The sequence below is a fragment of the Botryllus schlosseri genome, chromosome 11 (assembly GCF_051294905.1).
Source record: "Botryllus schlosseri isolate E-star chromosome 11, Bs_hap1, whole genome shotgun sequence".
In the NCBI taxonomy this organism is placed as follows: domain Eukaryota; kingdom Metazoa; phylum Chordata; class Ascidiacea; order Stolidobranchia; family Styelidae; genus Botryllus; species Botryllus schlosseri.
In genome coordinates, this window is record NC_137246.1 from 10,305,889 (window position 1) to 10,320,896 (window position 15,008).

The window sequence follows — 15,008 nt, forward strand, 5'->3', positions numbered from 1 at the left end:
CAAAGTATATGATAGGTTATATTAAAATACAATGTCCATTGTCATTGTTCAAAACTATCGAACGGAACATGCATGAAAAAATAAGATGAGTATAAATGTCCCATATGTCTCCAAGCTATGTCATGACGTAAAGAAGTTCTGCTAATACAGGGGTGGGCAAACTTTTCAGCTCGCGGGCCGCATTCAACATCTGAATCCATTCGCGGGCCGCACTATATAAAATTGAGATTATAAACCAAAACGCGATATTGATATTTGATTATATAGTGAGGCCATGGAGATAATATATGGGCTTATTTAAAACAAGCCAAACATTACTTTGATGATATCGTATACGCGGCAGAAACATATAGTGGCGAGATTTCATAGGCTGGTCGACCTCAATAACCAATTTGTCAAAACTATAGAGATGAAAGTCGGTTTGCCCGATTCTTAGAACCGGATTGAAATTTAAATCTGTGACAGCGATCTGTACATAGATTTACTAATTCCACTTTTGGTTCAGTTCCAGGACACACAATGCTGACAGCATCATAACCAATAACCATGTTAGCTTCAAACTCACTTCTACTATGTATAGATAAAGTGTAAATACCCCAATTCTATCCATACAGACAACGAATCTACCTAAGACACGCCCGAATTCTTTTTATGAGCACAACACTGAAATAATTAAAAATGGAGTGGACAATCTGAAATCCCACTCGTGATCCAAATTATGTCAATCTCGTTGCAGCTATCCCGCTGTGATATTAAGTATTTACCTTAGATCAGTGGTTCTCAAACTTTTTAAGACACGCCCCCCACCCCTATGATGGTGAAATATTTCGCGCCCCCTTATCGTCATATCACAAAACGCAACCAGGATGCTAGCAAACCTAATGGGTAGTTTGATGGCATGGAAGGTTACGACCGGGGATGAGAGATTTTTAAATATTTAATTCAGACTAAATACGGAGCAATAACTTTGAATAGGATGTATATCGCACAAAGCGCGAAAAAAATTTTCAGTCGAGCTCAGCTTCGCGCCCCCCTTTCAGATGCTTTCACGCCCCCAAGGGGGACGCGCCCACCAGTTTCAGAACCACTGTCTTACAATTATCATGGTGAAATATACTCCAAAAACAGTCAATCAAGTCCTTGCATTAATTCGATTTGAAAAAAGTTTCTTTAGACTCTCGCGGGCCGTAGTTTACCCACCCCTGTGCTAATATGTACATTGTTCAGTAACAAATATACTGGCTGAGTTAGGAAAACAAATTGATTGTCCAAGGGAAATTATTGAACAATAAAATATCAATCTTATGATTTGATGGGTGATTGAAGCTTAGTTTTTATATACGCCCTGTCATGAATATACCGTCATCATACGGCAACACACGACGTTTACCTTAGATCAGTGGTTCTCAAACTTTTTAAGACACGCCCCCCCACCCCAATGATGGTGAAATATTTCGCGCCCCCTTATCGTCATATCACAAAACGCAACCAGGATGCTAGCAACCTAATGGGTAGTTCGATGGCATGGAAGGTTACGACCGGGGATGAGAGATTTTTAAATATTTAATTCAGACTAAATACGGAGCAATAACTTTGAATTAGATGTATATCGCACAAAGCGCGAAAAAATTTTTCAGTTGAGCTCAGCTTCGCGCCCCCCTTTCAGATGCTTTCACGCCCCCAAGGGGGACGCGCCCACCAGTTTCAGAACCACTGTCTTACAATTATCATGGTGAAATATACTCAAAAAAGTCAATCAAGTCCTTGCATTAATTCGATTTGAAAAAAGTTTCTTTAGACTCTCGCGGGCCGTAGTTTGCCCACCCCTGTGCTAATATGTACATTGTTCAGTAACAAATATACTGGCTGAGTTAGGAAAACAAATTGATTGTCCAAGGGAAATTATTGAACAATAAAATATCAATCTTATGATTTGATGGGTGATTGAAGCTTAGTTTTTATATACGCCCTGTCATGAATATACCGTCATCATACGGCAACACACGACGTTTGAGTAAGCGTTTTACTGATCTCAAACAAAATCTGGTTATTTTCGACGGCATACTATTTCAGAATTTGTCCCGTGCTGAGTTGAGACAGCACTTCAACAGCGATATTATTTAAAATCGTCGGACACATTGGCTTTGGACAGTGAACGAATACTTGCTGAATTTCCATTATATATCTTTGGATAATCCCGCTTGTGCGAAAAAAAATCGAGTCGACAGATTTGGCTTCGTTGGAAGAACCGTTCACACTTTCATTTGTGTGTCTTGAAGTAGAATTTCATCAAAATACACCAGTCAAAAGATTGTGTCAACAAAAAGAGTTCGCGTACCATTTAAAAATAGTACATTGAACGCTCTTACTCGAAATTTCATGCTGGTGACGTCATATTTTGAGATACGAAAGTTGATATACAGCGTTCTTTCCAATTCTCTACTAGTTGCTGACGATTACCCCTGACGAGTGTCAGCCGGAAATATTCGAGTTCATTTCAATATGAATATGAATATACTAATCCATTATATATCTTTATATACCTGCCTTCAGTGAGAATACAAAACAAAATGGGGACTGATTTGTTGCCCTGATATCTGCAATTGACAGAGGGCGTTACTTCTTGAAAGAATCGCGCTATCAAACAAAGCAGAGTGTTAGCTAATCGGTACGACAGAGTGACACAGAACATTACATCCAGGAACCACCGACATGTGTGGAGATATATTGTTTACAGTTCACTTTCATCGACATCCCTCGTTATCTCTCCTAAATTGCTATCGGCTTCATTATCTACGTTGCGTTGCTGATGTATGACAAGAAGTGGTTGATCATCACTGGGTGTTTGGTTGGATTCCCCTACTCCGGCCTCTGCGCTACGTAACTGTTGCTTCCTGAGCACGTGGTCGGGCACAAACGTCGGAGTCACTGATTTCATAAGGCTCTGAAATTGAATATAAAAAATCTCTGATATGCCGTGAACAAATGAAGGCATATGCATTAATTCGATTACTGACGGAAACCTTACGACACTGACAAATACCCATGGTATATATCCCATAGTATGACTCTCAGAAGGTATAGCATTCGCACTATCGCAATCGCAATGTCAAATCACCAAAGACGACAACTTACCATTCCATTTTTGCACAGTTCGTGAAGAACGCCAACTGGGATCCATATGAGACACAAAATTGTAAGTAACCACCAGACCAGATTATACGATATGCCCCACTTCAGTCCAGTCACAACTCCATACCAAGAGAAAGCCTGGAAAAATGTCAAGTCAATCAACACAACGTACATACTGGTTACTTAAATTTGCATTCATACATTTAAGGAACGATCGTGCGCCTGGTATATAATATATGCAATTCGTCAGCCCTGTTGCGGTATACCATCAAGAGATACGAGTAGGCCTATTGTAAACTAAATAAAAGTATTTGAAAGATTGCTTTTAGTCTTCGTCCAGAATAATGTGCATTGTGTCAGTTCCAAAAAATTACATAACATATCAAATAAATATACATATATGGGGTAAGATAGAGATATTAGTATTTTCAACTAACTTACGTGGCAAAGAAGATTGATGTATTGGCAACGCTATCACGTCAGGATGATATCGGTCAAACTTACCTTCAAAATCAGCGGCATAACCCATACCCAGGTAAACGGAAAGTAGTACCAAGGACGATGTCCAGACAGAAAGCTTATTTCCCGCGCAAGCCGATTGCCTCCGAATATGAGGCAAATTGCCAGTACCTCGAAGTCGAGGATTATGAGCTTTGGAAAGTACACCAAATAATACATGATATCATCTGACACCGGCATCCATCCCTAAAAATGAAACATATGCACGGTGCACAGTATATACTTCGTTACACAATGTGCGTTTCGCACTTCCGTGCTGCCCACATGTGCAGGAAAGAAAAGATTTTTGGGATGCGAATACAATTTTTCTAAAGGTAGCATAAACTACAAACGCATCCGCAATTACAATGTATACGTTATGGTATCAGACCACTACGCGGAGTTATAGCATGAAAACGCTTTACTATACGCATTTTGGACTTGAAAAGGATCGCCACAATAAATATCAGTCGACACACCGCAAAGAAATAAACAAATAATGTAATAGGTTAAGAAAGATCGGAATATGACGCATGCCGAATACATCATTCTGATATGCACAACACAATCAAAATCAACATAATTAATCATTCAATTTTCTTTTTCAAGTACCACCAATCAAATCGATGGTGTTGCGATGTCAGCAGGGATGGATCCACGTAAACTGAAATTACGCCACATACTGTCGCAGAACTCGAGAAATTATGAAGTCGAAGAGTCACAATTCAAAGGTCAAGGTTCTCAACCTTTTTGTTCGCCAAGGCCCTGCGGACCACTTTAAGTTTTGGTTCACATTTAGCTTTTCATGAAAATGACATCATACATGGTGATAACCTACAACGCATCATCAAAGTCCTACTATGCGTGATTATGATCAAGTAAAGGCATGTAATTCTGCTATCGAACAGCACCTTTTCAAACTCCCCGAGTGTGCAAAACATTATAATAGTAATCAGTTTTCCAAAGTTGCTCGTGGTCGTTCTCTTTTTCATTTAAAGGTCCTCGAATCTACCATTATAAAGCTGCAAAGGCCGATCCTCTGCCGCTAGAAGGAGCATCTATATACCCTGGGAATATTTCATTAGTGTTATTGTGTTGAAATTTATCTAATTCTTCTCGCCTCCGATCCATCAGACAGTTTTTATTCTGGCTGATTGCGTTCGGAGGGACGATAAGTAAATTCTCCAAATAATAAGTGAAAACTAAACTCGCCGCATTGTTCGGTCAAAATGTTCACCGTATATGTAATTCTGTATATATTCTACTCTAATTCTACATAATATCTAATCTCAAATTTACTATGAAAAAGGAGCATAACAATTTTCTTGCATTCCGTGATGTCTTCGTAAAAAAGTTCAATAAGAAGTTTCGAACGTCTGTCTTTCGGAAAGTCACTTTCACTGGCCAATATATCGCTTGGAATTCATTTTGTCCGACAAAGCGCAAAATTGATGCATTGAATTTAACGTATCGAAAAAGGCATCAAACTGTCGCTCACTTTGAAATACCACAAACGTTAAATTCAATGCATTAATCCCTCAAATTCACAGTAGACAAAGAACAAAATAGTTCCCCACCATTTCTTGATTTATTGGTAGAAAAAACGGGTCATCAATTCACCACATCAGTTTATCGGAAGCCGACATTCACCGGTCATTATGTTAGATGGAACTCCTTTTGTCCGAAAAAGCGTAAATTAAATTTGATCTCTACCCTTTTGCATCGAGCACTTAGGATTTGCTCTAAAGACAAATTGCGGCAGAATTAAATTGGATTAGATCCATTCTGTCCAAAAATGGATATCCCGATAGCATCACTGACTCTGCCATTGCGGAGAAAATGCGCAAATTCAGACAACCTACAGTTTTCGGCCCCAACAAATGCCCGGTGTACACTGTACATACACCTTCCTTGGCTTTGTCGCCAGAAAGAATTTTTGTATAATCTTAAAATCTCACACTAGTTGTCGTTGCTTAGCTGTTCGTCCGTATTTCTATACAATTTTTTTTCTGTGTTGCTGCATTGTCTCATTGTATTTGTATGTTATTCCTCACGGACACTACTTCTTCAAGTTGCTTGTTGCTATATGCGCCGCATTGTTGCTATGGTTGAATTTCCATTCATGTTATTTATAAATTTTTATTATTGCGTCACAATTCGCCATTTGGTTTTGAATCCATCTCTGTTCTGAATCCTTTATCTTGCCGGTTGCTCTTGATAGGAGACACGCAAAAAGTTCGTCGAGTCAATAAATATGAATTTACTGTTAAAGGCCGTCTTCAAGTTTTGTACCACCAATCAGTTATTTAAAACTAATCTGATACGAACGCTTGTTCACAGGGCTCTAATGATTTGTAGTAAGTCGGAACTTGAATCTGAATTAGATTTCATACGGAAAATCTTCCAGTCTAATGGATACCCAGATCACATTGCGAAGTCCACCATTGACAAAAAACTAATTGACATCAGAGCCACTAAATTCATTGGAATCAGTAAATGTCCAGTATATTTACATTTACCATCGATTGGTAAAGTTTCTGGTAGATTTGAGAAGCAAATCGTCTGTTAGTCAATGTTTCATGTGGGTACAACCTAAGATTGTTATCACCACGAAATCTCTCTTTCCTGCAACACAGAAGGATGTACTATACCTGCCACAAAACAGAGTAGTATTATTTACAATTATACGGGCCGCTGCGACAGTCGGTACGTGGGTCGTACTTCACTACGTTTGCAACAAAGAATCAACCAACATGTGCCGAAGCAGATTAGAAAACCTGACGTCACTACTTTTTCAGACAGTTAATCGCAGACAAGTAACCCTTTCTTGCGAGACTATGACCAGACCAATACCTGGACAACTAGAAAATTTCCAGCTTTCCAAATTAGATTAGAATTAGATTACCGGCTTTTCGCTCTAATTTAGTGAAATTAATAGACAACTAGAATTATCTAGTTGTCCGAGCATATACTTGGACAACTAGAAAATTTCCAGCTTTTCCAAATTAGATTAAAATTAGATTACTGGCATTTCGCTTTAATTTAGTGAAATTAGACAACTAGAATTATCTAGTTGTCCAAGTCTGCAGACCATGGCATAACTCTGCAATAGGTCAGCACCTTCTTACGCATCCAGAGTATGCAAAATCGTATGACGATAACAGATTTTCAATTCTGACTCGTGGACGTAGTCTGTTCCATTTAAAGGTTCTCGAATCGACTATAATAAAACTCGAGCAACCGATTCTTTGTCGGCAAAAGGACCGACTCTATTCTCTCAGTGTATTTCATTATTGTTGCGTCTCTAGCCAATTTGTATTGCCCTAATTGCATTTTTGCGTAACGCTCTCGTTTTGTGAATTCTCTCGTTGTTGTTGTTGTTATACCATTCTTACGTCATACTACCAATTTCATCTTTATATTTCAAATTGCAATCTCCGTATTTACTGACGGCCACTCCCGACGAGGGTCAGTTGAAGAGCTAAGAGTGAATAAATTGCGAAGATGAATGTGTTGTTCGTTGCAATATTCTAATTCTGTACCACAAGGAACCTATCAAATTATTAATATATATGCGATTATATTAGGAAATATTTTCTGCCTACGCCACTAACAAACATGCTTTGAACAAAGATATTAACTCGGTGAGCTTTCAATTTTCATCAATGAGCTTGACAACTACAATTCTGAACCATCACCAATCAGTGTAACCAGCGTGTACACAAAGGTGGTGTGGACACTCGGAAAATCACTTGACTGTCACGCCCAAATGCCTTAGAAAACTTTTTATTGTGGATCCGTCTGCAACAGTAATTATGGGCAAAGTCACTATTGCTCTTTGTTGATTTTGACTATGTTCCACATTGAGTTGGGTGACAGGATTTAGTATGGTATATTTTGATGCTATCATCTAGCACTGTATCAAGTCTAAAGGCTGTGAATCAATGATTTACATAGCAGTGTTGGGATGACTCAAGTCATGACTTGACTCGAGTCAGACTCGAGTCATCTTTTTCGTATGACTTGACTTGACTCGAGTCACTTTGCAAAAATGACTTGACTTGACTTGACTCGGCGTTTCAAAAATGCGGTCTGACTCGTGACTCGAAGTAAATTTTACGAGTCAATTTCAAGTCATCAAGTAATCGGTGTCGATAAAAATCACTGTATCTTGCATATGTTCTGATTGTTCGCGAAACGCTGGCGTAAGCCGTGAGAGCGACCAATCAGTAAATGGCCGTGAGAGTCCATTGTTTTCTCACAAATAAATTGACCGCAAGCGGAGTGATCGAAGCTTACAGCTTACGTTGTCGTAAACTAGTATAGTAAAGTAATTTAATAGCAAAATGTCTATTTCTGTTCTCTGTTCTTCTCATGTTTTTATTGAAATTGAATTCGAATATAGTTTATCTAGTTCTCAACTGTTGGCGCAGGCTCGAATTGTATCATATCAATTTGTAAATGGGTAATGTATGGCATCTTAATAATCCGTTTCTCTATTTTGACTGATAGCTATAAACTGAGGCTATGCAACTACTTCGTAGTTTAGCAGTTCTACGTATATGTGAGCGATACAGCGCCTTCTTGCGTGTATATTTAACTCTATATTCGTTCATCGGTTCAAAATCAATGACCATTGACCACTCAACCTATTTTTCAGACAGCTACAGCATAATGCAATGACGTAATCATGCCTCATACTTTGAAAAGACAACTTGACTTGAATTGTGACTTGACTCGTGACTTGACTTGACTTGACTCGACTTGACTCGAGTCACCTCCAAAAATTGAGTGACTTGACTTGACTCGAGTCACCTTCGAAAATCGATTGACTTGACTTGACTCGAGTCAAAATGTGCAATGACTCGAAATGACTCGTGACTCGAGGGTAGTGACTTGATCCCAACACTGTTACATAGTAATTTCGCTGTCGAAGTCGAGTATCTGGTAGATCTGCGCGCAAAGATATATTGCCGACTTCTATAACGGAATTACCAAGCTAATCTTTGGGTGACAATCCTGAAACTTACTGCAAAGTTGGATAACACAGCCAAGATATACCATACCGAATTTTGTCATCCATCTCGTTATGGAACACTTTCAAAATTCACATATACCAATATCAAATTTTGCGAAAATTCCTTTATGCGGTAGGCTCAATGCCACATCAGCGCATGCGGACCCTGGATACTAGACTTTACGTACTTACTGTTATTAAAGCAAGACATTATGAATGATTTTGAAGGTCTTTGCATAACCAATAACCCTTTCAACGTGTAGGCCTACATGTTTTGAGGAGATGATGTCATCCTCTACCCGCTGTTCCTGAGGGAGCCGAGTCATGCCTTTCATCAAAGTAGGGGTGTTGATTCTCACATCGAATAGTGCAAACAAACCTTGCTGTAGGAAGCCTTTATGGGCCATGATACTGTCGGCCTTTTCAAACATTGCTCTGATTTCGGCCAGCAAATCAGATTGCTCAATAATGCTGCGGTCAGTAACGGATCCACCATAGCATGCAGTCACTTATGAAGGAGATAACACCCGTGGTGTAATACCAATTAATACTTTCATGGTATTTCTATTCTTTCAAGTGGAGAATGTAACGGATTGTGCAGTGTGCATGGATGTCAGATGGCTTCTCAATTAGGATTTCTGTAGAGTCAATAATTATATCGTTGATGGATATAGTTATTTAAAATCATCTGGCATGGAATTCAATATTACTTGTTTTGAAGGCCAAATTGGTAATTTTGATAATAAACGGTACATATGCTTGATCCAAGCATTAATGATGCGGGAAGCTGTTGATTCTGAAACAATACCAGGCAGTTGATGATCAAGAGCTTGATCAGTGTCAGAAAAACTTGCTCTTCATTTGAAAACAATGTACAGGCGTACTCCGATAGATGCACATTGCACAATGCACATCTTACATTGCGATGTCCTTTAAAAGCAGAGACTGTTTGATGTCATCAAATCGGATGAGGTTGAACTGCTTTCTTATCATCCTTGATATTTTCTAAACTCTGAAAGCTGGCATTGAAGCACTCAGTTGGCACTGAATGCCCATATTTTCCGAGTCTCTTTGAAATTTCTGGTCACTATGGCTCGAATTGTTTGTCTTCTTGACAGTTTTCAGTGGTGATTTTTTTATCATGCTGAAAGACTGACGGGACTGCCTCCTGTCTTTCAAATTTCATGGTCGGGTCATATAATCACTTGGAAGAAAATTACCAGAGCAAACAATGTTTCTGCCCTCTGCCCAATGTCTCTGTCCAAAGCTGTTTCGTTTTGGAGTCTTATCTCATAATGGCTTCTCTCCATTTGATCGGCTTCCCTGGTGACGTAGGAATCAAATGACCACCAATCCGACACGTGCAACCAGGTACATAGTAAGATCGTGGCATTTCATCTTCATCATCATCATCATCATCATTGGTTTATTAGCAATTTTTATCAGTTCAGTACACTACACTACAAAAATGCGATACAATGAAAATAAAGGAAGGTGTCGAAGCGACTTGGAGTAGTCTATGGAAGCAGACACCCACCGTGGCAATTTTATAATGTAGATAGATGATAATACAGTCTATTAAAATGAAATATATGTCACTCAGCTAGTATTCAAACGTCACTGTCTGGAAATGAAATACCGGTACACGAAATAAACTAGCAATTCATAAATTGCACTGAACTCAATCATCGGTCGTAAATATGTTTAAACGCCATACATACAAGAGATTAATTCTGTTACCCGAATCCAACAGGCAGTGGCTGACCTGGTTTCTAGCGAATAAAGCTTCAAGTTTTGTTTGTTTTCTACGGACGATAAGACGAGTTGTTGATCAAAATATACCATACTAAATCTTGTCACCCAACTCAATGTGGAACATAGTCAAAATCAACAAACAGCAATATTGACTGTGCCTATAATTGTTGTTGCAGATGGATCAACATCAGTAACAAAGTTGTTTAAGGCATCTGGTAGAATGTTCTGTGTGTTTCTGGCTACACGTGGTTTCAAGTGCGAGGTCGTACAGTAGGAGAGGCTTGGGAATGCTTGTATGCAGTTTGTTATTGTACTTGTAGTTTAGCATAGTACATGCGTATCCGTGTGACGTACTGATTGGAGTATTTGGTATTACTTTTGGATTGTAATTAAATTGGTTGGTAACTAGTGTATACTTTGGATGTACTTAATGGCATGCTGGTAGCGGGTCGCCGCCGAGAGGGATTCCGAACTGAAACACGGCGACGTCACTGTTAGGTATATTTCGCAGTGTCGCTACACTATCAAAAGTAAATGAAATTTTCGCGGACCAGTAGCGAACACCGCGCGGACAGCAGTCCGGTTCGTGGACTAGCGGTCGCCGACGACTGGTGTAAATGACCAATACAATCTAAAGACCAGGAACAACAACAACAACAACAACAACTAATGTCACCAACCCCTGACCTATATCTGTTCTCATGTGTATCGGAAATTTATTCGAGAAGTTCCTCCCCACGCACCAATCTTCGTTCCTTTCCAAGATGTCTATCACCTATTAACAATTTGGCTTCCGCAAAAACATCCAACCTCACATAGGCCTATCCTGCCAACAGTGACTGAACAGTAATACGATATCTTGGAGAACCGAAGTGTGGTATGAGACAATTTCTTGATCTCCTAAAAGTGTTTGACCGCGTAGATGACAAAATTCTCCTTTGGGAATAGGCGCGCTAGGAGTTCCGTGGTCCGTAACTAGAGAATATTACCTGACTGTATGCCAACGAATGGTTTCAATATCTAACACCTTGTCCTATGCCCACCTTGTTACCTGTGCCGCTCCGCAAGACTCGGTTCTTGGGTCAGTCATTTTCAGTTTATATGTCGATGAATATATTGGAAACCTCGTCAAGTACCACATGCTGGCGGACCATACCCATCTCCTCACACCAGAGATGAGCATGGATTAGGATTAGGTTTTGAAAAAACAGGATTTGTGAAATTTTTTCGGATTTGGATTGGATTTGGATTAGACATTTTTTTCGGAACGGATTAGGATTTGGATTGGATTTACCTATTTTCTGGGAGATTGAAATGTCGTGTGGCGAATGGCGACAAACTTAATTCAGATCAGTTATTAATGTACTTATGGTTACTAAGTTATCTTGAATCAAGTGAATCGTTGGTTGTGAAAGAAAATTTTCGAATCCCTCCATTGCATAAATTAGTATTTTTTCTGAATTTCCAGTTGGAATCGGATTAGGATTGGACATGGACTTGAATATGAAAAAGTTATGGATTAGAATTTGGATTTGGATTTGAAGGTTCGGATTTGAATTGGATTAGGACATAGAAATTTCAAATCCGCTCATCTCTGCCTCACACACACACAACCCTACTTCTGCAAGTTTGAATTCTCTCGTCCGTGACCCAATGCCTGAAGTGGATCATGGGACGGCATATAATAGCCTTTGTAGTAACGGTGATAAATCTTAATTTTTGGTCGTGAAATTCTGGGACACCCCAACCTTAACCGATGACATCGCTGTTCAAATACCGCAGGGGTTTACTGGATTCGGACATGTCCTGGTAAAGTCACATACAAATTAAAATATTAAATTGTTTGTGCTGAAGCGGTGCTTCTAAAGTCAGGTCAGTTCCTTGTGAGTTCAATTTCCTTTCAAAGAATTTAAGAAAAATCAGCTTCAAAAGTAGTCGTTGATGGAAAGACTGGCGGAAGTCATCCACATAATACATTTAGCGCTTTATAATCTTTGAATGGCTGGACTAGATTCCAAGCAGCATCAAAAGAGACACTTCATATCAAACCATACTGCCCATTTTTGCGCCTGTACTGGATGGGCTTTCACTCATGGACCTCGCTTAAAGGATCCCTGCATTACATACATGCTTTCTTGCTTGGAGCGCGGTGTTTTCAATTCCTGTTGACGTCATTCCGGCGTCAGAAACAACCGGTCGATACATTTTGGAGACGGCGTGGATGATTGGCTTTAGCGAGGCAATTATCGGTCTTCGACAATAATACACTATCTTTAGGGATGGTGTGAACGTGAGGTTCACGTTCGCGTTCTGTGTGTGAACCTCAAAAATTCAGAGGTTCACGTTCACAAACGAACCTTGGTAGGCTCTGCACGATGAACCTTTTCCATATAGCCTGCTACAATTTTCACTTCATTATAACATCTTGATGAAATTAAATTGCATTTCAACTGCGGGCCACTCTATGCATGGCGCTGGCGTCATAGAAAAATGAGCTTGACCCGCAACCACACAACATCAAGAGCAAAATACACTACATGCAGGTATAGACAGCGAATTATGCTTATTCAACCAATCAATGAAATTGATATCGTTGTCTGATGTAAAAAAAGTAGTAGGCGTACGGAGTCAATCTTGATTTCATATGTTTATTGTATCATAAAAACCAAATCCGTGCGATTAGGGCATTGGCTACTGCTGTATAACTTGTTAATGCGGTAGGCCTAATATAGGTAGCAAGTATAGAAACCACTTTTACACTCTGCTCAATATCAACATAACAATACTCATACGCCGAATGCATTGTCCGGTCTGGCCTAGACCGTTAAGGCGTAAGCTGATATTTCCTTGACAAGTCCTCGTCGAAATTATTGGCAAAGTGGCGGAAGATATTGATTTTGTGAGATGACTATATCAATTGATTGCCCCTGTTGATACATCTGGCGACGTTTAAAACGTAAATATCTACTTCAGCATTGTGGCATTATGTGGCCCTAGCCGTCGCTAGGTATTGTGTATAATGTACATTAATATAGGCTCTCACTTCACTGAAATGTAGGGTTGGAAGTAGCAATATGACGTCACGTGACGTCATGAGGTTCACGTTCCCGTCCAAACAGAACCTTTCAAAAAGGTTCGCGTTCACACGAACCTGAACCTTTCTGAGGTTTACACCAGCCGTAACTATTTTATCACGGTTGTAATGACTGATTTTTGGTGACTCGACTTGACTCGAGTCATATTCCTAAAAATGAAAAATGACTCGACTCGAGTCAATTTGTGTATTGACTCGACTTCTGCTCGAGTCATTGCCCATGACTCGGATCAAGTCATATGATTCAAGACTAGGTCTACCAAGACAGGATTTCATCGTAATTTCAAAGGATAGTCAAGTTATTACACTATTATTATTTCGTCTATCAGTACCGGTACTTGAAAATGCTACCAGAAACCGGCAAAAGTGAGGCAAATTAGCATATTAGGAATGCGAAGCATTTGACATCACCGAGCAGAGTTGCAAAACGTGGGTTTCACATGACATTAAAGCGGAATTGAACAGTCAACACAATGACTAGGACTCGGTGGTGAATTGAAAATGGATCGACTTGACTCTAGTCAAAACTGCAATAGTGAGATTGACTTGTGACTCGGGACCTTGTGACTTGGTTACAACCCTGTATTTTATCACTCAATAAATAGTAAGCCGCATATGCGGCTTTTGTTCACATATCGATTTGGTTCTATATATATTGAAGCAATCAGATTTTCAACGCTTTCGCGGATCATATTAAATGAAATGACTAACCATATCCGCCTGGATTATTTCACTGAGGAAACTTACCAACTTACCCGTGTAACTTGAACCAGGCTGCATAAAAAAGTAACAGCGCACACTATTATCGGAACCATTTCCCGCCTCCGCAGTAGTGCTGTAAGTTTTATTCCAAATTGATCCATTATGGTTGTCATTACCACATGTACCATGGACAGCTGAAACGTTAAATTTATCAACTCAAAATTAAATATCCTTTGTGCCTAAAACTGCTATGAGGCATTATGTTACCTTATTTTAATAAGTATAGGACGATAGTGTGGGAATCAACACCTCACTATCTGAGCACATTAGTGTCGATAAATGTAGTATCTCATTTCCATTCAAACTGGCAAGCTTCATTATGGCGCGGCATTAAAAATAGCGTGTGTCAAAACAAAGAGTGTCACAAAAGTAAGTTACTGGAAGAAGAAAGTGTCAACCATGCAACAATCATCCGTATAGGGTCTCATCAGGAGCCAACGTCACAAAATGCGGTGAGTCGAATGTGACGTATAGAATGAACTTTGTTGCTGTGACATGAAAATAAACAAGTAAACAGACTCGTGAAGGGTCTAATGCAGAGGTGGTCAGTAACGAAGTACTTCTACTTTTTGAAGTACTTGAAGTAGATTTTGCCTACTCATGCTACTTTTTAAGTAGGTATGATTTTAGACTACTTCTGCTTCTACTTAACAGTTTCAGTTTTTTAAGCAAAAATAAACGTAGAATACCTACTTACCTACCTACTTGTGAATCAGCACTCCTACTTCTACTTGAGTAGAAATTCCGGCG

At 39.4% G+C, this 15,008-nt stretch overlaps 1 protein-coding gene across 1 annotated transcript in view; it reads right to left on the reverse strand.

Annotated features, from left to right (window-relative positions):
* Window positions 1–15,008, reverse strand: part of LOC145451039 (creatine transporter-like) — a 17,188-nt gene continuing 2,180 nt past the window's right edge. The window contains exons 3-6 of the mRNA XM_080329522.1: window positions 14,252–14,392; window positions 3,637–3,837; window positions 3,136–3,270; window positions 1–2,944 (exon numbers count right to left, since the gene is read on the reverse strand). Of these exons, the coding sequence (XP_080185648.1) occupies window positions 2,732–2,944; window positions 3,136–3,270; window positions 3,637–3,837; window positions 14,252–14,392 (690 nt within the window). The 3' untranslated portion in view covers window positions 1–2,731. The remainder of the gene's footprint in view (window positions 2,945–3,135; window positions 3,271–3,636; window positions 3,838–14,251; window positions 14,393–15,008) is intronic.